At 48.5% G+C, this 24,669-nt stretch overlaps 1 protein-coding gene across 1 annotated transcript; it reads right to left on the bottom strand.

The window, feature by feature from the left end:
* Positions 1–1,018: 1,018 nt before the first annotated feature.
* LOC142874776 (uncharacterized) lies at positions 1,019–4,452 on the bottom strand. Its single transcript, XM_076009263.1, has 5 exons — positions 4,389–4,452; positions 4,140–4,253; positions 3,579–3,618; positions 2,984–3,084; positions 1,019–2,339 (listed from the first exon to the last, which is right to left on the bottom strand). The coding sequence occupies exons 2-5, from the start codon at positions 4,193–4,195 to the stop codon at positions 1,835–1,837; spliced, it is 702 nt and encodes a 233-aa protein (XP_075865378.1). The 5' UTR covers positions 4,196–4,253; positions 4,389–4,452; the 3' UTR covers positions 1,019–1,834.
* Positions 4,453–24,669: the final 20,217 nt, after the last annotated feature.

The following is a 24,669-nucleotide window of genomic DNA, read 5'->3' as shown; positions in this document are numbered from 1 at the left end:
TCAAGGAGATGTAAAATCTCCTGCTTGTTTTTTATTTCTTTTCCCGCGGAGGTGAGCAAGCCTCTCTGGCGGTATATGGCTCCATGGATGTGGGCTGTTGCAAAAGCATAACGGCTGTCTGTGTAAATGTTGACCCTTTTACCTTCATGGATGCAGCTGCTCCCATCGGTAAACCAGGTGCAGTGTGGGTTGGGTAGCGGCTCATCCCGGAGGCCCTTACGTGGCCCTGTCTCTTCTGCCAGAATGTCATGACAGGAATGAAGGACTTCTCTGTTTTCCGGATGCTCCTCCGGCAACAGTGTGGCCGGGTTGAGAGCCACCGGGGCTCCAAAAGAAACCCGTTCACTGTCCAGCAACAAGCTTTGATAGTGGGTCATCCCGGCGTTGGACATCCACCGGTCGGGGGGTTGCCGGATGATGCTTTCCAGCGCATGGGAGGCTATAACTGTTAGCTTTTGCCCCAGAGTAAGTTTGTCTGCATCTTTTACAAACAGGGCAGTGGCTGCTATGGCCCTTAAACAAGGCGGCCATCCCCTAGCCACTGGGTCTAATTTCTTGGACAGGTAAGCTACTGGTCTTTTTCAAGGCCCTAGGGTCTGAGTCAATACTCCCCGAGCAACCCCCTTCTTCTCATTCTCGGGGGGGAGCAGGGCCTCGGAATCTGAGTGACCGTGTTTTTGCGGGCCTCTGTGAGCCACCTCTGACCCCCTTTTTCTTGGGCTCGGGGAGGGGGGCCGAGTCCCGACTATCTCACTCACTGTCCTCTTGGAGGGCCAGTACTCTGTTCTGTACTTTATTCTGTAGCTTAGGACAGTCTTTTTTCCAATGTCCATCTTCCTTGCAAAAAGCACATTGAGTTGGTCTCAACGGCGGCCTGGCACTCGAGTTCCCCGGCTTTCTATTCTTATGCACTGGCGCTGGCCTATTATCACCTACAGCTGCGGCCAAGATACGTGTTAATCTTTTTTCCTGTCTCTTCTCCCTCTTATCTTCCCTTGCTTCTCTCTCTCTTTCCCTCCTCTGTTCCTTCTCCTCTTCTGTTTCCCTTTTATGATATACTTTCTCTGCTTTTTTAACTAACTCTAGTAGAGTAAAATCCTGCAACCCCTCCAACCTCTGAAGCTTCCCTTTTAATGTCTAGGGCCGACTGGCCTATGAAGGCCATGGCTACCGAGGCCCTTTGTCCTTCAGAGGTTGGATCGAAGGGGGTATACCGTCTGAATGCCTCCCTCAGTCTTTCAAGGAAGACGGACGGGGGCTCAGTTGGTCCTTGAAGAACTTCTCTTACCTTAGCCAAATTGGTGGGGCGTCGTGCCGCCCCTCTGAGGCCTGCCACTAGAGTCTGGCGATAGACGGTCAGTCGCTCCCTACCTTCTGCCGTATTGAAGTCCCAGCCAGGCCGAGTCATAGGAAAAGCGGCATCCATCAAGGGGGGGAGCACAGACTGGCGAGGCGCCGACCGGGGTCCGGCGGCAGCGAGAGAACCGCCGCCGCTCGACTGCACCGCGACCCCGGGGACGGCGGGGGGAGACGGCGGAGACACGGCTAACCGCGCCGACCAGGCCCCGCACCAGGCTCGGGACGCGCTACGCAGCGGGCCACGGGGACCCCGGGGGCGGGCCGGGGAGCTGGGAGGAGGGCGCGCCCCCACCGCCGGAGGCCGCGGGGACGACGGGAGGGAGCTGAGTAGGGCGTCCATCAGGTCCGGGAACATTCTTCCGTGCTTCCAAGATGATTCGTTCCCGTTCCTCTGTGGTGAAAAGGGTCTGGAGCAACTGCTGACAGTCGTCCCAAGTGGGCTGGTGGGAAAACATTAGAGACTCGACCAGCCCAGTCAGACGCTGGGGGTCTTCAGAGAAAGGTGGGTGGTTGGTTTTCCAATTGTAGAGGTCTGCTGTGGAAAAGGGCCAATATTGGAGGGGCTGAAGGGGGACTGCGTCGTCACCCTACCCGGAACTATGGTTGGGAATCGGCACAGGACGAAGGGGACAAGCCACAGTGGAATCTGGGGACGGAGGAAAACCCCTCCTGCTCCTGGTGCCTTGAGCTGGTCCCCCAGCCAAGGGGGCGAGGGTTGGGCGCGCCCTGATCGTGAAGGGGCGACCTGTGGAAGAGGGGGGTAAAGTGGGGGAGAATCAAGGAGGAGGGAATCAGCCTGCGGGTCAGTCAATGGCCGAGACTGCCGGGCTGGATCCGAAGTCGTCTGGGCCACTAGGGCCAGAGGGGAAACCCGCAGTCTTGCCCCAAGGGGGGTTTCTGGGCGAGATCTTGCCACACAACGATGTAGGGGCCCTGATTCGGGTGTCCTTAGGGGTGTGGCGCGAAGATTCTTTTCTTCACTGCAAAAATAACAGAGAGGTTAAAAGTTCCATCTGAGGGCCACCCCACACCGAAGGAGGGCCACTCAGAGGCACAAAACGTCTGCCAGGGGCCCTTCCGGATGATGACGGACAGGTCGTGGGCCCGGTCTCGTACTTCCTTCCAATGTGTCAGGGTGAGGGAGAGAGGAGTACTCTTCCCTTGGCCCATAATTCCTGGATGAGTAAAAAGGAGAACAAAGAAGGAAAGAGCGACAACACAAACCGCAGACAAACACCGAAGCCACTTGCTTCTTTTTTTACACAAACACAAACAAACGACGATACCTTACCCTAGGGTTATCTTTGCCCAATCCTGCAACGACTGGCAGGCAAACAAATGGAGTCGACCAAGGCCACCTGGTCACCCCTAATCCCTGGAGCGTCCTCCAGGGCGACAGTTTTTCTGGGCCACAAAAACCAAAACCTCTATTTGCCCAGAGGAGTTTTCTCCTCACGGAGTCAACACCCTGTCATTCCAAATTCAAACTTCAAAACTGACACATCACATACAACACAGAGACAAACATAAAGGATGACTCCGGAGTCTGCCTACCTCCAAGCCTGGTGCCACCGGTCCCACAAAGGGGGAAAAACATTCCTAGCCTGCTCTCTGCGGTGCTTACCTGAACTTAGGCAGTGGGTGTGGGTGACTATAATTGGTTGCCCCAATTTCCTCCCGTTTTTGAGTGGGCAGAGTAGAAAAAGTAGAATGCTCATTCTGGATCTGAAAACAATAAGCATGAAAGAAAGTAAAAGTATGGCAGTACCCAGCCTGGTGCCACCCCAAATCTGTTTGCAAGCTTTCACTACTGTCTGAAAAACCCTGGAGGTCCAAACTCAGTGGAATTCACTTCTCAGTCAACTGACAACCCCTTCAGAATCTTCCTTAATTCCTGGGGCCTCAACAACAAAGATACAAAGCCAAGGCCTTGCCCTGCCAGGGGCCTTGGCAGGGAGGCGATCAGCCCCACTTCTGGAGTTCTCTGGGTGGGGAGGCCTGCTGGAGCGGCGCAGAGTCAGCACACGCTGCCCCGCAGGCGTGCAGGGCGCCCAGCAGGCTCAGCTGCACTGCCCAGGCCTGCGCTGCCAGTCTTGTGGCAGGCCTAACAGGGAAAGAATTTTAATAACTTGCCAGAGACTGGGAGGCAGTGCAGTGTAGTGCAAAAGACACTGAACTGGGAGTTGGGATTTTTATTCTAGTCCTTGTTCTGTTCTTACCTGGCTGGGTGATAATTTCAGTTTCCAGGCTTCATTTTCCCTATGGGGGATAGGAGTGGTAATGGTGCTCTCCGGGTCCCTTCCAACTCTGACAATCTTGAATTACACAGGAATGCTATAAAATCCCTGTTATAGAATCCAACCCTCAAACAAGAAGAGTCAAAGAAGCTGAGGCACTTGAACCTTGGGCTCTGCCCTGGGGGCTCCGCTTTGTCCCAGCTGCCAGGGCCCCCTGCTATCCACAGCCGACCCTCAGGCCCCACCCACTGTCCTCCCCACCCTGACTTTGGGACCCAGGGAACAATGCCTGCAGTGGCCTCCTTTGTGAAAAGCAGGTATTGGAGCCAGGGATGCCAGGCTGCTGGGCACGCCCGTGTCCTCCCACCCCACTTCCGCCCTAGGGTCTTCCCCGTTTAGTGCGTCCTCCTCCAGCTCACAGCTGATCTCTGGCTCTGCATATCCCACAACATGTCCGCACACGGGGCGATTCGGTCAGCTCTCTCCCGCCCCTCCCTCTTTCGTATAAAACCACTAAAAACAGTTTCAAAATAAAATACAAACAGTGAAAAAGGGCTGATCTGGAGCCAGCTGTTCGCCACGGGACCACGAATCCACATGTCCCTCTCCCACCTGCCCAGAATTGGCCATCCCGCATTCAGAGGCACTGCCTGTCTCCTGCAGGAGAGAAAATGTCCTGGCGACTGTGACCTGGTGCCCCGTCCCCCGCAGACAAAGGTGGGTGTAAGGCTGGTGGCGGCCTCTCTCCCTTCCCTAGAGAAAAAAGAGAATAGGCTCACTGACCAGACTCACCAAAAGCAACTGCCAGGCACCACCAGCCCCTCGCCCTGGAATCTGCAGGCACCACCAGCCCCTCCCCCTGGAATCTGCGGGCACCACCAGCCCCTCCCCCTGGAATCTGCGTGCACCACCAGCCCCTCCCCCTGGAATCTGCGTGTACCACCAGCCCCTCCCCCTGGAATCTGCGTGCACCACCAGCCCCTCCCCCTGGAATCTGCGTGCACCACCAGCCCCTCCCCCTGGAATCCGCAGACATCATCAGCCTCTCCACATCAGCCCCTCCCCGTTGCTCAAGAACAAACAAAGACTACAGTGGGAAAAACTCAGCTCTTCCTGCCAAAAGTCCCTAGCGCGGCCCAAACGGTATAAAAAGTCTCACTCCTTTCAAGCAGATGCGACTTCTCGGCCCCCCTCTCTTGGGACCCAGGAACGTCCTCCGGGAGCACTAAATAAAGCCGAGATGTTTGGCCCCACTCTTTCCCTCTGTTTCTTTTGCCGCTGAAAAACTTTACAGTGGGTAGAGGAACCAAGGCCAGGGCGTCAGTCCCTCGGGCTCCCACGGACCTGGCACTGGACCAAGAACCCCAACTCCAAGTTTGGGGCTTGGCGGAGGCCCTCAGGGCAGGAGGAGCACAGGAAACAGCACTCATCACCTTACTAGTTGCTGTGAGGATGGGACACGCGGGCGCAGCTAACCCAGCCCAGGCAGCACAGCCCTAGGTCCCCCGAGCCCCTGGGCCGCCTCCGGCTGAGGACCCCAGGCTGCTGTAGGGCTCCAAGAGGCTGAAACACGAGTAGGAGAGGGCAGCTGGGCCTGTGGCTTGCGAGGTGCAGGAAACTGGGCCCCGGACCCTACAGACGCCCCTGTGCGCCAGGCCTGGGGCTAACACACAGAGGCCGATTTGGCTTCGCAGAAAACGTGGAGCTCTGCGGAGGGAGCCCAGGCCTCCAGGCTCAGGAGAAAGGATACCTCTCCGGCGCACAGATGGGCTCAGGACCCACACTGCCACTCCCAACCTGCGCGGGGCACGACAGCTGCGGGGCTGCTGGGCACGCGCACGCCAGGCAGACGCTTCCCAGCCTGAGGGCCCCGCAAGAGTGCAGAGCACAGCCGGCCCAGCCCCCGAGGCCTCGGCGCCGCCTCCCTGCAGGCCTCCAGAACGGTTTGGGGCTCCTCAGGCGGGACCTGGGTGGAGAAGGGGTACGCCTACAGATGTGCCACCGGCGTGCCGTGCACACCAGGCACGTTGGCGCGGTCCCAGTCCCGGGCACTTGCCACCAGTGCGTCTGCGAGTTCTGCGCTGCCGCCGGCTACGGGGCAGGGAAAGGCAAGTCCCTGTCTCCTAGCCGTCCTCTTCGTCCTCCTCTTCCTCAGCAGGCCACCCTAACAAAGCCCCTGGAGAAAGTGAGTTGTCACCTGTGCCCCTGGGCAGGCAAGCTGGAAGGCTGGCCCCTCTTCCTCCTCCTTATGGTGCCCAGTGCAAACAGAGACTCTTGCGGCAGCGTATACACCTAGCATCACAGGGGGAAAGAACCGAGTGGCACATGCAAAGTCGGAGAACAGTCTTTATTCCTCCACAGCAGGATCAGCACCCCGAGTGTCACAACTCTCTTCCTGTCTTCCCATGTTCTCCTCTTCTTGCCCCTTATGCTCCTGCTTTTATACCCTTGGTAGGGCTCAAAAAGCAGCAATCAACTACAAGGTTTAACATCCAATCAACAACAAGCTTCAACATCCAATCAACAACAAGCTTTAACATCCAATCAATAATAAGATTTAACAGCCAATCAAAAACAGGGGGATTAAAAAATTACCCAATCAGGATTATGCAAGCAGCGTGGCCGGAAACAGGCTTGCGCCCCGCCTCTCTCTGGCTAGGCCGGTCCAGCAGCGCGCCCTCCGACTGCCTCGCAGCGCTGGTCCGCGCTGATGTGGAGCGACTTGTGCTACAAGGGGCCACTTCCCAGCGACTACATTTTCCGCATCAAGACCACCGAGTCCGGATTAAATTGAATTGCGAGCCTTTATTAGCTGGCCCGCGACCGTTCCCGTGCTGCCAGACGCAATCAGGAGAACGGCCCGGCCACGGTGGCAGAACGCTTGCGTACTACTTTGGTTGGGGCTCCGACAGAGGCGCGAGTGAGGGCATTGTCTTCCACTTTCCTCATGTTCTTCCGGATGGCCGGAGCGCCGGCCTTGAGCCCGCGCCGAGAACCGTCTCAAGGCAAGCTGCTTGCCCGAGTGCCGGCGCGGGTACCTGGGAGCTGCGGGTGCGCGCAGCCTGCAGGGTGTGCGCCCAGGCGCGAGCGGATTGCTTTGCTTTCTTCTCACGATCCGAGTCTCTCGCCGCCGCGCGGTAGGGCGCAAGCAACCAGCACCTTTGGCCTCAACACCTATGGCCCCAGGCCCTGACGCTCCTCGCCAAATGCAAACGTGCTCATGCTCTGCCCCTTCCCAGGGCCAGTGGCGTGCGGCCGCGGGAAGACGCTAGGCGGCGGCGAGCAGGGCGTTGCGGGGTGCCGCGGCCAGGGCGGCCCTGCAGGGCTGTGAGGCCCCGCCGCTCGGGGGTCTGAGTGTTTCCTGCCTGAAGATGCTGGTCCCCAGCCCTGGAGGAGGGCGGGGGCACACGCCCAGGACCCCAAGGCTCCCCATTCCTGCCGAAGATCCTGCGGGCCCTCGCGCGGCCTGCGTCCCGCTGCGCGGCCTGTGCTGGGTCTGCTGGCCCGGCTTCCGCACTGTCGGCCTCAGTCTGCCTTGAATTATTTTATTGATACATAATGGGTGTACGTATTTTCGTGGTACATGGTGCATGTGATAATACATTTGCATAATTGGTAAAGGTTAAATGAGTGTAATTGGGTTGTCTATCGCCTTAAATATTTGTCTTTATGCTATAAACATTTGAATTGTTCTAGCTATTTTACTCAATTGTTGTAAACTGTAGACACTGTAACATTAGGTCTTATTTCTTCTGTCAAAAAATCAATCCATTAATCTCTCTTCATCTCCTCTCCTCCCATCCTTTCTGGCTTCTGGTAACCACCAGTTAACTCTTCATGAGAGCTACTTTTTTAACTTCCAAGTATAAGTGAGAACGTGCAATATTTGTCTTTCTGTTCTTGGCTTATTTCACTTAATATATAATGACCTCCAGTTCCATCCACGTTGCTGCAAAGGACAGGATTTCATTCCTTTTTATAACTTAATTAATAGTGCATTGTATATATACACACCACATTTTATTTAACCATTCATCCACTGATGGGCACTTAGGTTGATTCCATATTTGGTTATTGTAAATAGCACTGCACTAAACATTAGAGTGCAGATATCTCATCGATATACTGATTTCCTGTCTTTTGGATATATGCCCAGTAGTGGCATTGCTGGGTCATATAGTAGATCTATCTTCAGTTTTTTGAGTAACCTCCGTAAAGTTTTTCATAGTCTCTGCACTAATTTACATTCCCATCAACACTGAGCTCACTATATAATTCCCCTCCTGAGAATATATTTTCACAATTGTGAGTGAAGTTGATGGTCATTGAGACAAATAGAAATTGCCTGCCCACATTCTCTTTATAGTCATATTGTCTAATGCACCCAATAAAGTAAGAGCAAGACCTACCTTGGGCAAGAATTCTGTTTTTTCGCTGATGTGTTCCCAATTTTTAGATTATTCCTAGCACACAGTAGTACTCAATAAATAGTTATTGGTTAATTTAAATGGTCTACCTGTGTGGGTTTTTTTTATTTTTTTACCTTTTTAAAGACTAAATTGGGACCAATTCTGAATTATAAACCCCAAGATAATATATATTCTAGAAATGTACAGTTTAAAACGCACACTGCTGCTGTGAAAAACAGTTTAGTGCTTCCTCAAAAAGGTAAACATGGAATTACTTTATAATGCAGCAATTCCATCACTGGATATATGCTCAAAAGAATTGAAAACAGATATTCAAACAGAAACATACACAAATAGTGCACAGCAGTATTATTTACAGTAGCTTTTTTTTTTTTTGACAAGGACACAAATGTAGTTTTATTCATTTAGAACTAATTTTGAGGACTTTACATGGACAGAGAAAGGTTCTATCTCCTTTTTTTCTAATTACAGGGAATATCTTCCATTGGTTGTCCTGAAAAAAATAGAAATACCATAGGGAAGCAACTCAAGTGCCCATCAATCAATGAGTGGCTAAATAAAATGTGATATAGTCATATAATGGAATATTACTCAGCCTTAAAAAGAGTGAAGTATTATTATATTCTACAGCAGTTTTCGAGGATGAACCTTGAAAATGTTATGCTGAGTAAAAGAAGCCAGACACAAAAGATGACGTATTGTAGGATTCCGTTTATACCAAATGTCCAGAATAGGCAAGAAAGAAAATAGGTTGGTGGTTGCCAGGGGCCTAGGATGAGAGGGAATGGGATGTGACTGCTTAATACAGGGTTTCATTTTGGGGAAATGAAAGTTTTGGAACTAGAGAGTGGTTATGATTATACAACATTGTGAATTGACTAAATGCTACTGGGCTGTGTACATTAAAATGGTGAATTTTTGTGCTATGTGTATTTTGTCACAATAAAAAAATGCACTTTGCAATACACTGCTTCATTCAATTCTCACAAGGGATGATACCCAGACCTCAGACTTCAAAACCTAAAATAATACTCCTGCTATGTCCAAATGATGACTTCAACACAAATGCTCATCACTAGACTACACCAGAGGGCAACCTCAACCAGACCCATTCTGTCACCTCCTTGCAGCTCAAAACCTCATGCAGATTCCCACGTCCTAGAGAGGACATCTTGGTCTGGCGTTTACAGCCCTCCTCTGCTGGCTTCTCCCTCCCCATCAGTGACTTAGCAACAGTGCCTTTCACTCCAGCCACACCAGCCCCGCATCACCCCAACACCTCCGTCGTTGCCTGGCTGCACCTTTGCCCCCGGCCTTTTTTCCCTTTGGCTGCATGCTGTGCAATCCATGTCCGTCACATAAATGGAAGCATTCTACCTCCCGGAAGCTGCTTTTACAAGCCCTATACCATGAAAACTCTACATTACAGGATATACTATAACTACAGGTGTATACAGATACGCCTACAATTCCCTGTAATCTCCCCTGCAAGCATATCCAAGTAGATTATACAATGCCTGACTTTTATAGGACATGCATATCCGTATCCGTATCTATATCTCTATCGTATCGCCCCTTGGAGGAATAGAATTGTAGCCTTTTAATCAAACAAAATAATGTTATTTACCCACCTAATAACTTTCAGTGGCTCTCCACTGCCTGTAAAGTGATATCCAAACTCTTCGTAGACTCACAAGACTCTTCCAGACTTGGGCTCTGCCTGCATGTCCCGTCTTGCTCCTACTGGGCACAGTCTCCCTGCACCTCAGTCACCAGTCTTGCCAGGTGTTCATAGACCCACAAACAGGCAATGCCATTTCAGTTTCAGCTCAAGCCTCGTCTCGTAGTGCAGTCTCTCTTGCCCCCACCCCGCCTCCATCACAGGACCACCAGAGAGAATGGAACAGGTCCTCTTTTTTTATTGTGGCAAGAACGCTTAATATGAAATATACCCTTTTCACAAAATTTTAAGTGCACAATGCAATATTGTTAATTTGAGGCATGATGTGCAACAGATCTCTAGAACTTATCCATTTCGCATAACTGAAACTTTTTACCCATTGGCCAACAATTCCCCATTTTTCCCTTCCCCTAGGCCCTAACAATTATCATTCTACTCTCTGTATGACTGTGATTTATTTGTAGATATCACTTACAAGTGAGACGGTGTAGTATTTGTCTTTCTGTGTCCTGTCCTACAGCTTCATTCATATTGGATATGGCAGGGTTTCCTTTTTCAAGGCTGAATAGTCTATACCACATTTTCTGTATCTGTTCTTTCTTAAATTTTTTTGTTTTATTGTGAATTGACAGTTTGCAATTGTATATTTAAAGTATGTTGTGATTTATGAATACAATGTTGAATAAATAAATCAAGCTAATTAATATATCCATCACTTAAAATACTTATGTTTTGTGCTGAGAATATTTGAAATTTACTCTCAGCAATTTTGAAATGTACAATACACTATTAACTATATTCATCACACTGTGCAATAGATCTAAAAAAAACCCACCTTATTCCTCTTGTCTAAGTGAGATTTTGTACCCTTTGACCATTATCTCCCTATTTCGTCCCAAACCTCACCCGCTGTAACCACCATTATATTCTCTGTTTCTATGAATTTGATTGTTTTAAACTTTCACATATAAGTGATAATGTGCAGAATTTGTCTTTCTCTACTTGCCTTGTTTCACTTAGTTCTCCAATTCCATCTATGTTGTCACAGATGATAGAGTTTCTTTCTTTCTTAAGGCCGCGCAATACTCCATTGTGCATACACACCACATTTTCTTCATCCATTCATCTGCTGATGGACACTTGGGTTGATTCCATAACACGGCTATTTTGAGTAGTGCTGCAGTGCACATGGGAGTGTAGACATCTCTTCCACAACCTGATTTCAAATCTTTTGGGTGAATACCCAGAAGCGGGATGGCTGGATCATATGGTAATTCTAATTTTAGTTTTACAAAGAACTCCATACAGTTTTCCAAATGGCTGTACTAATTACATTCCAACCAACAGGGTACCAGGGTTCCCTTTTCTACACACTTCTGACAACACTTGTCATCTTTTGTTGTTTTGATAATAGCCATTCTGATAGGTGTGGGAAGATATCTCACTGTGATTTTAACTTGTATTTCCCTAGAGATTACTGATGTTGAGTTTTTGACCATATATCGGTTGGCTATTGGTATGTCTTCTACTGTGAAATGTCTATTATTCGTTATTCATTTTTCTAATTGTGGTTTTTTGTTTGTTTGTTTTCTTGTTATTGAGTTGTTTGTATGCCCTATGTATTTTGTATATTAACCCCTTATCGGATATATGGCTCCTTTCCCTCCACTGATGGTTTTAGAAAAATAATAAATTCTCCCCTATTCCTCTTCAGAGTCCTGCAAGAACCAAATGATAGAATGAGTGTGAAATCAATTCAATAAGTCAAAAAACGTTTTATAAGTTCAGCAGTGGTTAAGAAAGCAGGTTCTAGACAAGTAGTTCTCAACTAGGGGGCAGTTTTGCCCCAGAAACGTTTGGCACTGTCTGCAGTCACTTGCCATTTTGACAACTTGGAGGAATTGACACTGGCACCTAGCAGGTAGATGCCAAGGATATCACTAGACATATGATCATTCTCAGGATAACCCCCACAGCAAAGATTTATCCTGCCCAAAATATCAATGGTGCCAAGGCTGAGAATCCCTGCTTTGGACCAGATTTCATGGACTAGATCCCAATTTTGCTACTAACTATGTGGCCCTGGGAAAATTATTTAACCTCTTTATGCCTTGTGTTCCTCATCTGTAAAAATTGGATATGAATGCTCATCTCTAAAATAAGGATGTTATTATGGAAATAAAAATGATCCAAATGGGGGAGGATCAAGATGGCGGATGAGAAACACCGCCAGACAGAGTGTCTCTGCAGAAAAGAAAGATTCTAGCAGAAATTAGAAAAAAGAAGCAAGAAGGCGAGCATACAGCGAATGAGGGCCGGAAGGAGGGGTACCTGACTCCGGGAGACTCCCCGGGAGGAGGCTGCGGAGGAGAACTGGAAGCTGAGACTGCCGGAGCAGCCCGGAGACCAGCGGCAAGGGTAGGTGGATAAATCACCTTTCCCCTCCCCTGCATTTGGGACTGCTGGTGAGCTCCCCAGCGGGTGGAGAGACCTGCGGACACCAGCCCAGAGTCAGCCGCCACCAGCTAGCGGTGAGCCTGTAGTGGACACGGCACCAGGCTCCCAAATCCCTCGGGGCACCTCCGTGTGCACAGACCCAAGCCGCGTGGCAGGCACCATATTGCATCCTTCTCCCCTCCGCCAACCCTACCTGCGGCTGCCCAGAGAGACAATACAGCCACCAGCCAGAGGCACCTCCAGGGAACACGACCTTCCCTTTTGGGACCCTATAGCTGACTAAGGGGAACTCATACTGTGAGCTCCCTACCCGCCAGCCCTCCCAGGTGCTGCTGGCACGGTGTTCCCAGAGAACGGTGCCGACTCAGAGGCTGAGAGACACAGACACAGCTTGGGCTTCCTGTGGGTGAATTGGGACCGGAACTCCTCTCCCTGATGGGGATACAGTTTGAACTCTGGGGCCCAGAGGTCAGACCTGCAGACCAGATCCCGTGCACGGAGGTATAGCATTGCCCGGGGCACAGAAGGGATATTTGTGAACAGCCTGCTGAGGTGTGTGTGCTTTCAGGGGCAGATCAGCGTCCTAGAGGGCAACCCTCCCCGCAAAGGGAGGCCGTGCGCCCAGCCCAGGTGGCGTTCCTGCGCAGGGAACCTCCTCACCGGCATCACAATCCAAGGAGGCCTGGTGACGTGTGGTCTGGCCTGCTGGAAGAGGCCCAGGAGTAGCTGCGGAGTTGGGGAGGGTGGAAAGAAGCGAGGCCCCTCCAGAATGTGGGTCTCAGACAGCTCCACCCCCACAAGCAGACTTTCTGGCTGAGCAGGACCATTCCAGCCCCACGCTGACAGCTTTTCCTGGAAGCAGAGAACAGAACTTTGACCCCTGCTAAGGGCACTGGTGGTGCCTGAGGGCAGGTTTACACAACCCAGCTCCGCCCAGAACAAGAGCTGATAACAGGACACAAAAACAACAGCATAGCCTGTTCCTCCAAGCAAGCACCACCTACTGACACGGACAGCATCCTGCACAGCCTTTTCACGGCACCCACTGACTCATTATACAGGGAGTGGTCGAATCTCACCCACAGACACCACCTAACGGCTCAGAAACTAAACAAGGCGTGTGAATACCCAAACAAAAACCTAAAGGAAAGAAACAACAACTGATCAACATGGGAAGAAATCAGCGAAGGAACTCAGGAAATATGAAGACCCAAACAGAAAACACCCCCCCAAAGAGGAGCACCAGCCCCCTAGAAACGGACACCAACCAAAATCAGGCAACCAAAATGACAGAAGAGGAATTTTGTATGTGGATCATAAGAACACTCACCGAACTGCAACAACAACTCGATAACCAACACAAAGAAACCACAAAAAGCCTCCAGGACCTAGAACAAAAGTTCACTAAAGAAATAGACACAATGAAGAAAAGTTTAACCGAACTCCTGGAAATGAAGAATCAATTCAGAGAACTACAAAATACAGTGGAAAGTCTCAAGAACAGGGTAAATCAAACAGAAGAAAGAATCTCAGAGATTGAAGATAACATCCTCCAACTAAATAAAACCATCACAGAGATAGAGCAGAGAAACAAGAGAAAAGGGCAAAGCCTACAAGAGATGTGGGATTATGTGAAGAAACCTAATGTGAGGGTCATAGGGTTACCAGAAGGGGAAGAAGACAACGCTCACGGGTTGGACAAGCTATTTGAAGATATAATAGAGGAAAATTTCCCAGGCCTTGCTCAAAATCTCGATATACAAGTTCAAGAAGCTCAGAGGACCCCTGGGAGATTCAATGCAAACAGGAAGACATCATGACATGCAGTCATCAGACTGACCAAAATATCAACTAAAGAGGCCCTTCTAAGAGCTGTAAGACAACAGAAGCAAGTGACATACAAGAGAAAGCCAATTCGAATAACACCAGACTTCTCTAATGAGACTTTACAAGCAAGGAAAGACTGGGGCCCCACTCTCACTATTCTGAAACAAAACAATGCCCAGCCTAGAATCTTATTCCCTGCAAAACTAAGCTTCATATATGAAGGAGAAATAAAGACATTCTCAGACAAGCAAAGTCTCAGAGAATTCACCAAGACAAGACCAGCCCTACAAGAAGTACTCAAAACAGTGCTACGCACGGAACACCATAATAAAAACTCACGAATATAAAAACAACCAAAACCCAAAGATTAAAGGCCAGATAATACAATGGCTCAAGAGTGAAATCAAAGCAACAACATCCAACCCAACAGAATGAACAGTAATCTACCTTACCTATCAGTTCTCTCAATAAATGTGAATGGCTGAAACTCTCCACTCAAGAGACATAGGCTGGCTGAATGGATAAGAAAATACAGGCCAAGTATATGCTGCCTTCAGGAAACACATATAACCTGCAAGGATGTATATAGACTAAAAGTAAAAGGGTGGAGATCAGTATTCCAGGCAAGTGGAAGCCAAAAGAAGGCTGGTGTGGCAGTTCTAATTTCAGACGATTTAGTTTTTAAACCAACAAAAGTAGTAAAAGACAAAGAGGGTCATTATAGAATGGTGAAGGGCACAGTTCAACAAGAAGAGATAACAATTTTAAATATATATGCACCCAACTTAGGTGCACCCAGTTTCATAAAGCAAACCTTACTGGATCTGAGCAAAAGGATTAATAGCAACTCCATAATCGCCGGAGATTTCAACACCCCACTGACGGCACAAGACAGATCCTCCAAACAGAAAATTAATAAGGAAATAATGGACTTAAACAAAACCCTGGAACAACTGGGTCTGAGTGACATCTACAGGACATTCAACCCAAAATCCACTGAATATACGTTCTTCTCATCAGCTCACGGGACATTCTCTAAGATTGACCATATCCTAGAGATTTACACAAAGTAAATCTGAAGAAATTTAAAAAAATAGAAATCATACCATGTACCTTCTCAGATCTCAGTGGAATAAAAATAGAAATCAACCCTAACAGAAATTCACATTTCTACACAAAAACGTGGAAATTAAACAACCTCCTACTAAATGATTACTTCATAAATGAAGAAATCAAGATGGAAATTAAAAAATTCTATACTCCTACACTGCTGGTGGGACTGCAAATTAGTTCAACCTCTGCAGAAAGCAATATGGAGATACCTTAAAGCAATACAAGTGAATCTACCATTTTATCCAGCAATACCATTGCTGGGCATCTACCCAAAAGATCCAATGACACTCTACAAAAAAGACACCTGCACTCAAATGTTTATAGCAGCACAATTCATAATTGCAAGGAAATTAGCCCAAGTGCCCATCAATCCAAGAATGGATTAATAAAATGTGGTATATGTATACCATGGAGTACTATTCAGCTCTAAGAAACAATGGTGATATAGCACATCTTATATTTTCCTGGTTAGAGCTGGAACCCATACTATTAAGTGAAGTTTCCCAAGAATGGAAAAACAAGCACCACATATGCTCACCAGCAAATTGGTATTAACTGAGCAGCACCTAAGTGGTCACATAGGTACTGCAGTAATAGGGTATTGGGCATGGGGGAGGGGGGCGGGTATATACATATATAATGAGTGAGATGTGCACCATCTAGGGGATGGTCATGCTGGAGACTCAGACTTGTGGGGGGAGGGAGGGAAATGGGCATTTATTGAAACCTTAAAATCTATACCCCCATAATATCCCCAAAAAAAGAAAACATAAAAAAAAATGATCCAAATGAAAACAGGTAAAATCTGTTTATTCAGAGTTTCCTACAGCAAGGGAGTCAGCCACCATGACTTGTACTTCGGAAGAGAGTCAACGCCAGGCAGAAAAGTGAGGAAGCTTTTTGGGAGGAAAATGGAAGGCTTCAGATATGTTCTGATTGGAGCGTGCTGACATGGGGAAGCTGGAGGCAGGCTAACTAGAAGGGAGGCATCCTATATGATTTGGCTTTCTACGGTTGGTCCTAAGTTGAAAGTGGGAGCAAAAATCAGGGAAGCTGTCAGTAGCTAACCAAGTCTTGCATGGGGCCTGTTGCTACAGAAGTTTGGTTTGACTTCTTGGACTGACATTCTGCAGAGTTCTATTTTTGTATACGGTTTGGCCATGGTTTGTAAATTCAGTGTTGCATTACTATAGGTCCTTCACAACGTTTTAGAGAAGATTAAAAAATAAATGCAAAGCATTTGCAAAGTTTTCTGGCACATAAATGTTGATAAATGTGAGCTACTGTCATCACTTGGACCTCAGTTTCTCCATCTGTAAGATGGAATTAGAGAGTATCAGTCTGAATCCAATCAGGAGACAGAAACTACCCAGAGATTTAAACAGGAAAGTTTAATATAAAGTAGTATTAGGTTACCTTGATAAAAGGGTTACTACATAACTCTTGCTACATGTTATCATAGGGCTGAGGGAGACAATCTAAGGCAGGACAAACAAACCTGGAAGGGCTTTCCAAGGCTGAAGTTCAGGAATCATTGGTGAAGGCATCATTTCCCACCGGATGGAAAAGCAGTCCACCAGGCTGCCAGGCTGAGCTCGTCTGCAGTCACTGGGAACACGGCAGCTGGGGCACAGGAGAGCGACTGCCGATCGAAAGAGCCTGGGCATGCGGAGCGCATTGAGCCATTAGCAGGTGTGTCGTGTTGGGAGGACTGTAGGAATGTGGTCATCAAACTGGAGCAGAAGGACCACCAGATGTCCTCCAAGCCGCATTGCTGACCCCTTCCTTATGGACAGGCCCTCCAGCACCCTCCACTGAGAAAGGTTAGCATCATGTTCACTCTAGAAGGAGAAATAGCAAAACAGATTCTGTCCACCTTCTCAGAGGAGGCATAAAAGAGGTGTTTAGAGATGAAATATTTGGTAACTGGCCCAGGGTACAAATAAAAATTTGTGCATATTTCTTAGGTTGTCATCAGAGAAAAATTTGCCACCCAGTCAAGTCCAAGCTCCTTAAGCCGGCTTGGTTTCACTCCTCAGTGAAACCCAACACATCCTCCAAACCAGGGGACTTCGTGCTTGTGGAAGAGGACCCATGGCTTCCTCTCTTCACACCCTCACGGGGCCCGACATTTAGGATGAGTGTGGAACACAGTGAGTACTCACTACATGTGCATGTAGTCAGGGTGGTTACCTGCACCAGGAATGGCCCCTCCCTAAATCTCCATGACCTCTAAGAAATCTCACTACTCTGGACACTTCTTGTTTTATTGTGCACAGCATGTGACTATAGTTAAGAATAATGTATTATATATTTCAAAATTGCTAAAAGAGTTGGGTTTTTTGGGGGGGGTTGTTTTTTTTCTTTGAGACAGAGTCTCATTCTGTCACCAGGGCTAAAGTACAGTGGTGTCATCATAGCTCACTGCAACCTCAAACTCCTGGGCTTGAGCGATCCTCCTGCCTCAGCCTCCCAAGTAGCTGGGACTACAGGCATGTGCTACCGCACCCAGGTAATTTTTTCTATTTTTTATAAAGAAATAAAAAATCAGGCTTTGCTCAGGCTTGTCTCAAACTCCTGAGCTCAGGCAATCCTCCCTCCTTGGCCTCCCAGAGTGCTAGGATTACAGGTGTGAGCCACTGCACCCAGCTCACTAAAAGAGATATTAAATGTTCTTACAGCAAAAAAATAAGTAGGTGAGCTGATGAATATGTTAATTGGCTTGATTTAATCATTTCACAATGTGTACATATATGTATCAAAATGTCATATTTTAGACCAGGTGCAGTGGCTCATGCCTGTAATCCTACCACTCTGGGAGGCCGAGGCAGGAGGATCATTTGAGCTTAGGAGTTCAACACCAGCCTGAGCAAGAGCAAGACCCTGTCTCTACTAAAAAGGTAGAAAGAAATTAGCTGGACAACTAAAATATATAGAAAAAATTAGCCGGGCATGGTGGCACATGCCTGTAGTCCCAGCTACTTGGGAAGCTGAGGCAGGAGGATCACCTGAGCCCAGTAGTTTGAGGTTGCTGTGAGCTAGGCTGACACCATGGCACTCTAGCCTGGACAACAGAGCAAGATTCTGTCTCAAAAACAAAAAAAAATCATATTTTATCCCATAAATATATATAATTACTATCTGTCAACTAAAAGTAAAATATCAAAAATTTAAAAATCTCTCCTACGCCACCTGTCCTATTCCTGACTTCAGCTGGGCATATGTCCTCCATTGCACCAGGGAAGGAGAGCTTTTCTATCCCTGCATACTCCAAAGAGACTCGGCAGAATTGTCAGTCAAGCAAAACAGTGAATGGCCCCCAAATTCAGGGCAAACAACACTTCTTCATAGGCTACACTAAATGTGCTCCTGAAAGGTGACTCAATACAAGAAATTGTTACAAGAGCCAAGGGTATAAAGGAATCCAATGAATGGAGACACTCCGTACATAATTTACTTCTGCTTAAGGAATTAGATATCATTAATTTTTGTGAAAAAACAATTTATATTTTCCTACATTATATTAAAGTGCAGCATACATGTCCATGAGATTGTTTTGATCTTTCATGCAGAGGTGAGGGACAGAGATATAGAGGTAGCTGTTTTATAAGAATGCCCCTTTTGCTACCCTCCTTTGCTCAAAATTCTCTAGCAGATTCCTACATCCTTCAGAGTAACAGCCCATGATGTTCCAGATGGCCCACGGGGCTCTTCCTCACCAGGCTCGCCTGCGCCACCACGATGCCCAGTTCCATCTCTCCAAAATCTAACTTTGTACCCATGACACTTCTGCAGGTGTGCCTCACTGGGTCTGGACTTGGGGCCATGGCAGTTGCTGGTCCCTCAGCCTAGACTGGTCCTCTCCATGCACCTCAGTGGTTTCCCCTCAGACCCTTGCCCCTCCTTAGTGAGGCTTCCCTGACTCCACGCACAACAGCATGGAGCCGCCCTCTTTCTGCCTGGGACCCTACCCCTCGCGCCGCTGGCTTTCTTGTCTTCCCCGGCACACACCACCTCCACACAGTCCCTTGGTCCCACGCCCACCAGAACGTGAGCTCCACAATGGGGCAGCTGCATTCACTGCTGTATCTCCAGCGCCCAGCCAATGGCTTAGAGTAAGAACTCCAAAAACATTTTTGCTTAACTTGTAGATTTTACATATATATATATATCGAAGAAGAAGAGAAAGAGGGAAAAGATTCAAAAGGAGAGGAAAGAAGAAAAGAAAGAAAGAAAAAGTAGAGACACCAGTGAAATTAAAAGCCTAAATATTAGATGATATTGAGAAATATTGTTAAATTTTAGACAGAGGGAATCCTCCAGCTCTGACAGCAGAGGCACTTGCAGCGCAGGCAGGTGGGAGATCGCAGGAAGGAGATGAGCTGACTGTCCAGAGAGTGGTGGGAGTCGCTGTGCTCTGAAAACAGAGGACACACCGATGGCTGTGCAGCACGAGTGCATGGCAAGACGGGGTGCTGGCCTGGCGTGGTGGCTCACGCCTGTAATCCTAGTACTCTGGGAGGCCGAGGCGGGCGGATTGCTCAAGGTTGGGAGTTCGAAACCAGCCTGAGCAAGACCCCGTCTCTAGTAAAAATAGAAAGAAATTAATTGGCCAACTAAAAATATATATACAAAAAAAAAATTAGCCGAGCATGGTGTCACATGCCTGTAGTCCCAGCTACTTGGGAGGCTGAGGCAGGAGGATCACTTGAGCCCAGGAGTTGGAGGTTGCTGTGAGCTAGGCTGATGCCACGGCACTCACTCGAGCCTGAACAACAAAGTGAGACTCTGTCTCAAAAAAAAAAAAAAAGACGGGGTGCAGGTGGGTGCCCTTGGGCTGCGCATGTGGGAGCCTCGCTCGCAGGCAGCACTGGCTGTTGCCAGCGTCCACTCCAGCAGCTGGGGCCACGGAAATGCCCACGCAGGGCTCCTGCCCTGTGAGCCTGCGAAAACCACCAGGCCGCAGCCTTGCACGCCAGGCCTGCGCACTGTCTCCTGGGCCCGGCTGCGGCTCCTCAAATCCCGGCCCCAGTCCTTGGGCCTGGCCAGGAGTCATCAGTGGGGGCTGCAGATGCTCCGGGCTGTGTTGGGGGATCCTTGGGCTGTGACTTCTCAGACCGAGGATCTTCCGACTGAGGGTGGGGTGTGGGCACAGGTCCTCCGGCCGGGCCAGGGCGGGTCACGGGCCTCAGTCAGCCAGGCTGCTCCGTGTCACTGTGGTTTCTCCTTGAGGACCCCAGCTGGGCCACGGTGGGCAGGTCATGGGTGTCACCCTGAAGACCCTCTCCAGGCAATGAAGGCCCTGACCTCAGCCTCCACAGCTACCTCCTCCAGAGTGCCATAGAGCCTGAGCTGGTCGCTGAGCCTCCAGGCCCAGCCTTTATCCTCACCCTCATCCTCACAGGTGAGACCCACCCTGCGCTCCGTGGGTGTGGGCGTGGGTGTGGTGAGAGCGGGCTTGGAGGGAGGCATGTGGTCCCAGAGCAGGCTGGCACCCTGGTCGTGCTGCTTCGTGGCATAAGAAGCCTTCTGGGTTTCACCTGTATCTTCTGGTGTAGGTGGGCAAGGGCGAGGTGGGCCTCCAGGGCCTGCCACTGGCCAGGATCCCACGAGGTCCTTCCGACTCGCTTGCTCCCTGATAGGAGGCTGGGGGCTGTGGGGGACATTCTCTGTCTTTCTCCTCTCACTGCCATCCCTGCCTCCACCCCAGCCCTCCTGAGCACAGCTTTCTCTGAATGCCAGGCAGTATTATTCAACGCATTCTACAGATTAAGAGGCCAAGATGCAGATACAGTCGTGCTGGTGGTAGGTTGGCTGCAAAGACAGGTTTTGAGTCTGCGCGTGGGGTTTACCCCTGTGGAAGCCTTTTTACCAGAACAGGCAGTTCAAGACCAGTCCTCACAGAGCTGATAGGTTTTGGTCTGCAGACCATTCCATTTTTACAGGGAAGAAAGTTCATGTCTGAAGACAGGAGGGTCCAGTGTGAGAAATGCAGGCGCTAGGAAGGTCACAGGCAGTTTGTCTTGCCTACTCTGCAGAAGGCTTTCTCATTGCACCCGCACCTCGGTCTGGGATTGCTGTGGCCCTGAGTGGCCACCAGCACACATGCAATCGAATTGTCGCTGCCTCCCTTCCCTCTCCTACACATCCCCAGCCCCTCATCGAGGCGGAAATGGTGTTCGGAGGGCAGAGTTGGCTTGAAGTGGAAACAAAAGGAACAAAGAAGAGTCATCCAAATACAAGCGTTCCTCTTTCAACCTTGAACAACTTGCAAAGTACTCTTTCCGCACACTGTCCCCTTAGCCACTGGCTGCTTTCTCCTTGTCTCTCTGAACGTCTAGGGCACAAAAGCTAGGTGACGTATTCAATTCCAGGAAAGCTATGCAAGAACCCCATTTCGATTTGTTTCATCTTATTCTCTTTCTCTCCTTTCCCCTCACTGCTATCTGTACGCACCGGTTACAGTGTATCTAATGTACGTCCTTCCGATCAATTGCCCTACAGTAACTTAATTTCCTATAAAAATATCTAGTATTATTGTGTACATTTTTAATTTACAAAACTGCAGTTATACTGAAATCTCATTGTTTCTTAGTTTTTTATTCAGTGCTTCATCTGAGATCTACTATGTTTCTGCATGTAAATCTAACTCGCTCTTTCTGGCTGCAGTCACAGTTCAGTAGTATGCATCTATCAGCCTTGACTTTCCCTGTCCCCAAGATGGGCATGAAACCCCCACCAAGAACATCCTCGTACCTGTCTCTTGGCAGATCTGTGGGAGGCATTCTTTGGGCTGTATTTTCCAGATGAGATTGTGTGATTTGTATCCAAGGCCAAACTGCAGCAGTCTGCTCCCACCACATCCCTGCCCGCAGTGAAGTCAAACTAAGCTTTAATTTACACTAATCTGATTGTATGCATTTGCATTTCTTTGCTAAAAAGTGAGGCTAAATATCTCTTCATATGATTACTAACTATTTGATGTTTTTCATCTGTGAATTGACTAAAAGTGTCTATTAGAGTTTGGGGGTGAAAAATAACTATAGCTTTATCCCTAATCCAAGTCAGAAGCATGGATGGGGGAAATCAAATATCACCTTTGTACTGATAAGTGTGTTGGACATAGCAGCCTTAAAACTTTGGCCAGTTGCAAATAGTGAATTAGACTTACCCACCAAAGTGCGGGCTAGCTGGGCAAACACAGGGCGCCCAACACAGGGACCAGCTATCATGATTCCTTAGGCCAGGCCAAACAGGAAGAGAACAGAAGGCTTCTGTCCCTAGTTTGATCTGCCAGGCTAGGCAGCTCTCATCCTCTAGGACAGTGTGCATGACGGTCAGAAAGAGGATGTTTTCTGTTTCCCCATGACCCTAAACTGCATCCACATCCTTGACTCGCCATCAAGCTTCATGACTAAGTCTCTTATCCACCACAGGTGGCCTGGCAAGAGAAGTAAAGAGTGGCTGGTAGTGGAAAAGGGCTCAGCGGTTGTCAGGAGATTTCTGCACCTCTGAAACCAATGCATTCCCCACCTCATTCCCCTGGGACCACAGTGGAAGGTCAGTTTGCCCCCATTCCCTCCTACCCTGCCCCCACAGGCTCTAGAAATGGTCAGAATTGATACCAAGCCCCTGTTGTACCTGCCACTTGAAATTTACTCCCTCTTTCATTTCCCACCCCAAATGATCCCTTGGCACATGGCTCAGTTATGCTCACCAGAGACAATGCAATGAAATTAAATGATAGCAAAAGATATGAATATAATTCAGTGTCACCAATGGAAAAAATGTCCCTTATTAGGATAAATACTCAAATAACAATAGAAATCCAAAGAGTCCAAAAATTTTAAGTTAAAATCTAAATAAATTAGATTCCATACATATTGGATATTCTTCTTCCAGCCAGGAGGATCTCTCACGTGTTTGCCGAGGGCTGGGATCCTTTGGCAAGCACCAGGCGAGGACCCCGTGGCTCTGCTCTGCAAGGCTGGGCCTTCAGCGACCACTGGCTGGGCTGTGAGACGCTGCCTTCTTCTGCTCCACCAATCGCTATGGTGCCCAAATGCCGGGGCTTATACCTTGTTCAAGGTTCCTGCCCAGCCCAGACGCTAAAGAGTTCTAAACCCTGAGCTCTTTATTATGCCTGCAGAGCTATGTATTAAAACACAGGAATCGCACAAATACAGACTAGACTAGAAGACTACCATCAGACCAATGGCTTAAATCAGGCTCCCGTATGATGTCCTAGATTGCGTCCACTCTCCCCCATGCCACAGGCCTGCCCTTGTAGGAGCCAAGGGTTGACTAGATGGCAGGACAAGACTGTACATGTTCTGGGCAAGAGCTCTGAAAGCAAGAGACCTGGAAGCTGAACAAGATGGCCTCAGTCTCTTCCCTCAGTTTTACTCAAACCCCTTCCTCCTGCCTCATTCCTGATTCCCACAGTATTAGGATGGTCTGGGTTTTAGTTCCAAGTTCCCCTGGGTATACTTTCCTTTAGTGATCACTCATGTAGACAATATAAGATTCCCACAGTGTTCTGTAACTATCAGCTTCCACCTGAATTCCTCTCCTTCCATGTGAGGCAGATTTCTAAGAGGCCTTTTGTAGAGGGTCTCGTAGTTAACTTGCATGCCTGGGAGCATACTGACATCACCTTCACATAAGTGAAAATCTTGCCTGAGATGGAACATCTGAGGTTCAAAGCTCTCTTCCTTCGTGCTGCCTTCCTGTTCCGTTTTGCTGCTGAAAATCAGACAGAAGTTTGACCCTTTTCCCTTTGTAGGTGACCCCAACCTTCCCTTAGGGAATTTTTAGAGTATTCCCTTTGTCTCTGATGTCATTAAATTTTCCTTAATACATCTATGGTTATCTTTCCCTAAGTATACTTTTCCACAATCTTTTAAAAATCTGAGTTCTTAATTCTTTAATTTTGAGAAATTCACACTATTTATTTCTTCAAGCATTTCCTTTCTGCCGGCCTGCACTCACTGTAGCCAGCTGGACACTCGCACCGGGCTCTTGTCACTCAGGATGTGGAGCTGCTTCTGGCACCGAGCTGGGCTGCCGTATCCTGCTCTGCAGCAGGGACAGGCGGACAGAGACTCCCTGGGCAACAGGGATGAGAGAAATGAGTACTTGTGGAAAGCTCCCAGCCCTGCCCCCTGTGTGGTTCCCGGTCCTCTCTGTTCTGTCACCAGCACTAAACCACCTCTGTCTCCTCAAGGGTTCATTGTCAATTTCTTGAGGGTCTGGCCTCTTCCAACATCCATTCCCTTCTGTGGCACATGTAGGCTACATTTTAGGACAAGGCCAGCTGGTTCCTCATCTTGTCCAGAACTGGAAATGCTTTCTTTTTTCATCTTTATTTGACTTTGAAGAATCGATCTAAAGAGACAGAAATACCTTCCTCTGTGGAGCTTGCTCTTCTCTACTGTTCATCCAAGGTCATAATACTTTATCTGCTTAATTGGGAAGACTTTTAGAGACATCCTGTGAAATAATGTGTACAAAGCACTTAGTAAATTTTAGATAGGTATGTCAATGTAAGGAGTTTTAGGGCACA

Source organism: Microcebus murinus, chromosome 13, assembly GCF_040939455.1.
Source record: "Microcebus murinus isolate Inina chromosome 13, M.murinus_Inina_mat1.0, whole genome shotgun sequence".
Taxonomy (NCBI): Eukaryota; Metazoa; Chordata; class Mammalia; order Primates; family Cheirogaleidae; genus Microcebus; species Microcebus murinus.
Note: the sequence above shows the minus strand (reverse complement) of the source record. Positions and strands in the feature narration are given on the sequence as shown.

Coding starts and splice junctions, on each gene's coding strand:
- LOC142874776 (XM_076009263.1), bottom strand. CDS start 4,195: ATGTGGATTCGTGGTCCCGTGGCGAACAGCTGGCTCCAGATCAGCCCT. Junction 3,619..4,139: donor CAGATCAGCCCTTTTTCACT/GTTTGTATTTTA, acceptor TATCCCCCATAG/GGAAAATGAAGCCTGGAAAC. Junction 2,340..2,983: donor CACCCACTGCCTAAGTTCAG/GTAAGCACCGCA, acceptor TTATTTTTGCAG/TGAAGAAAAGAATCTTCGCG.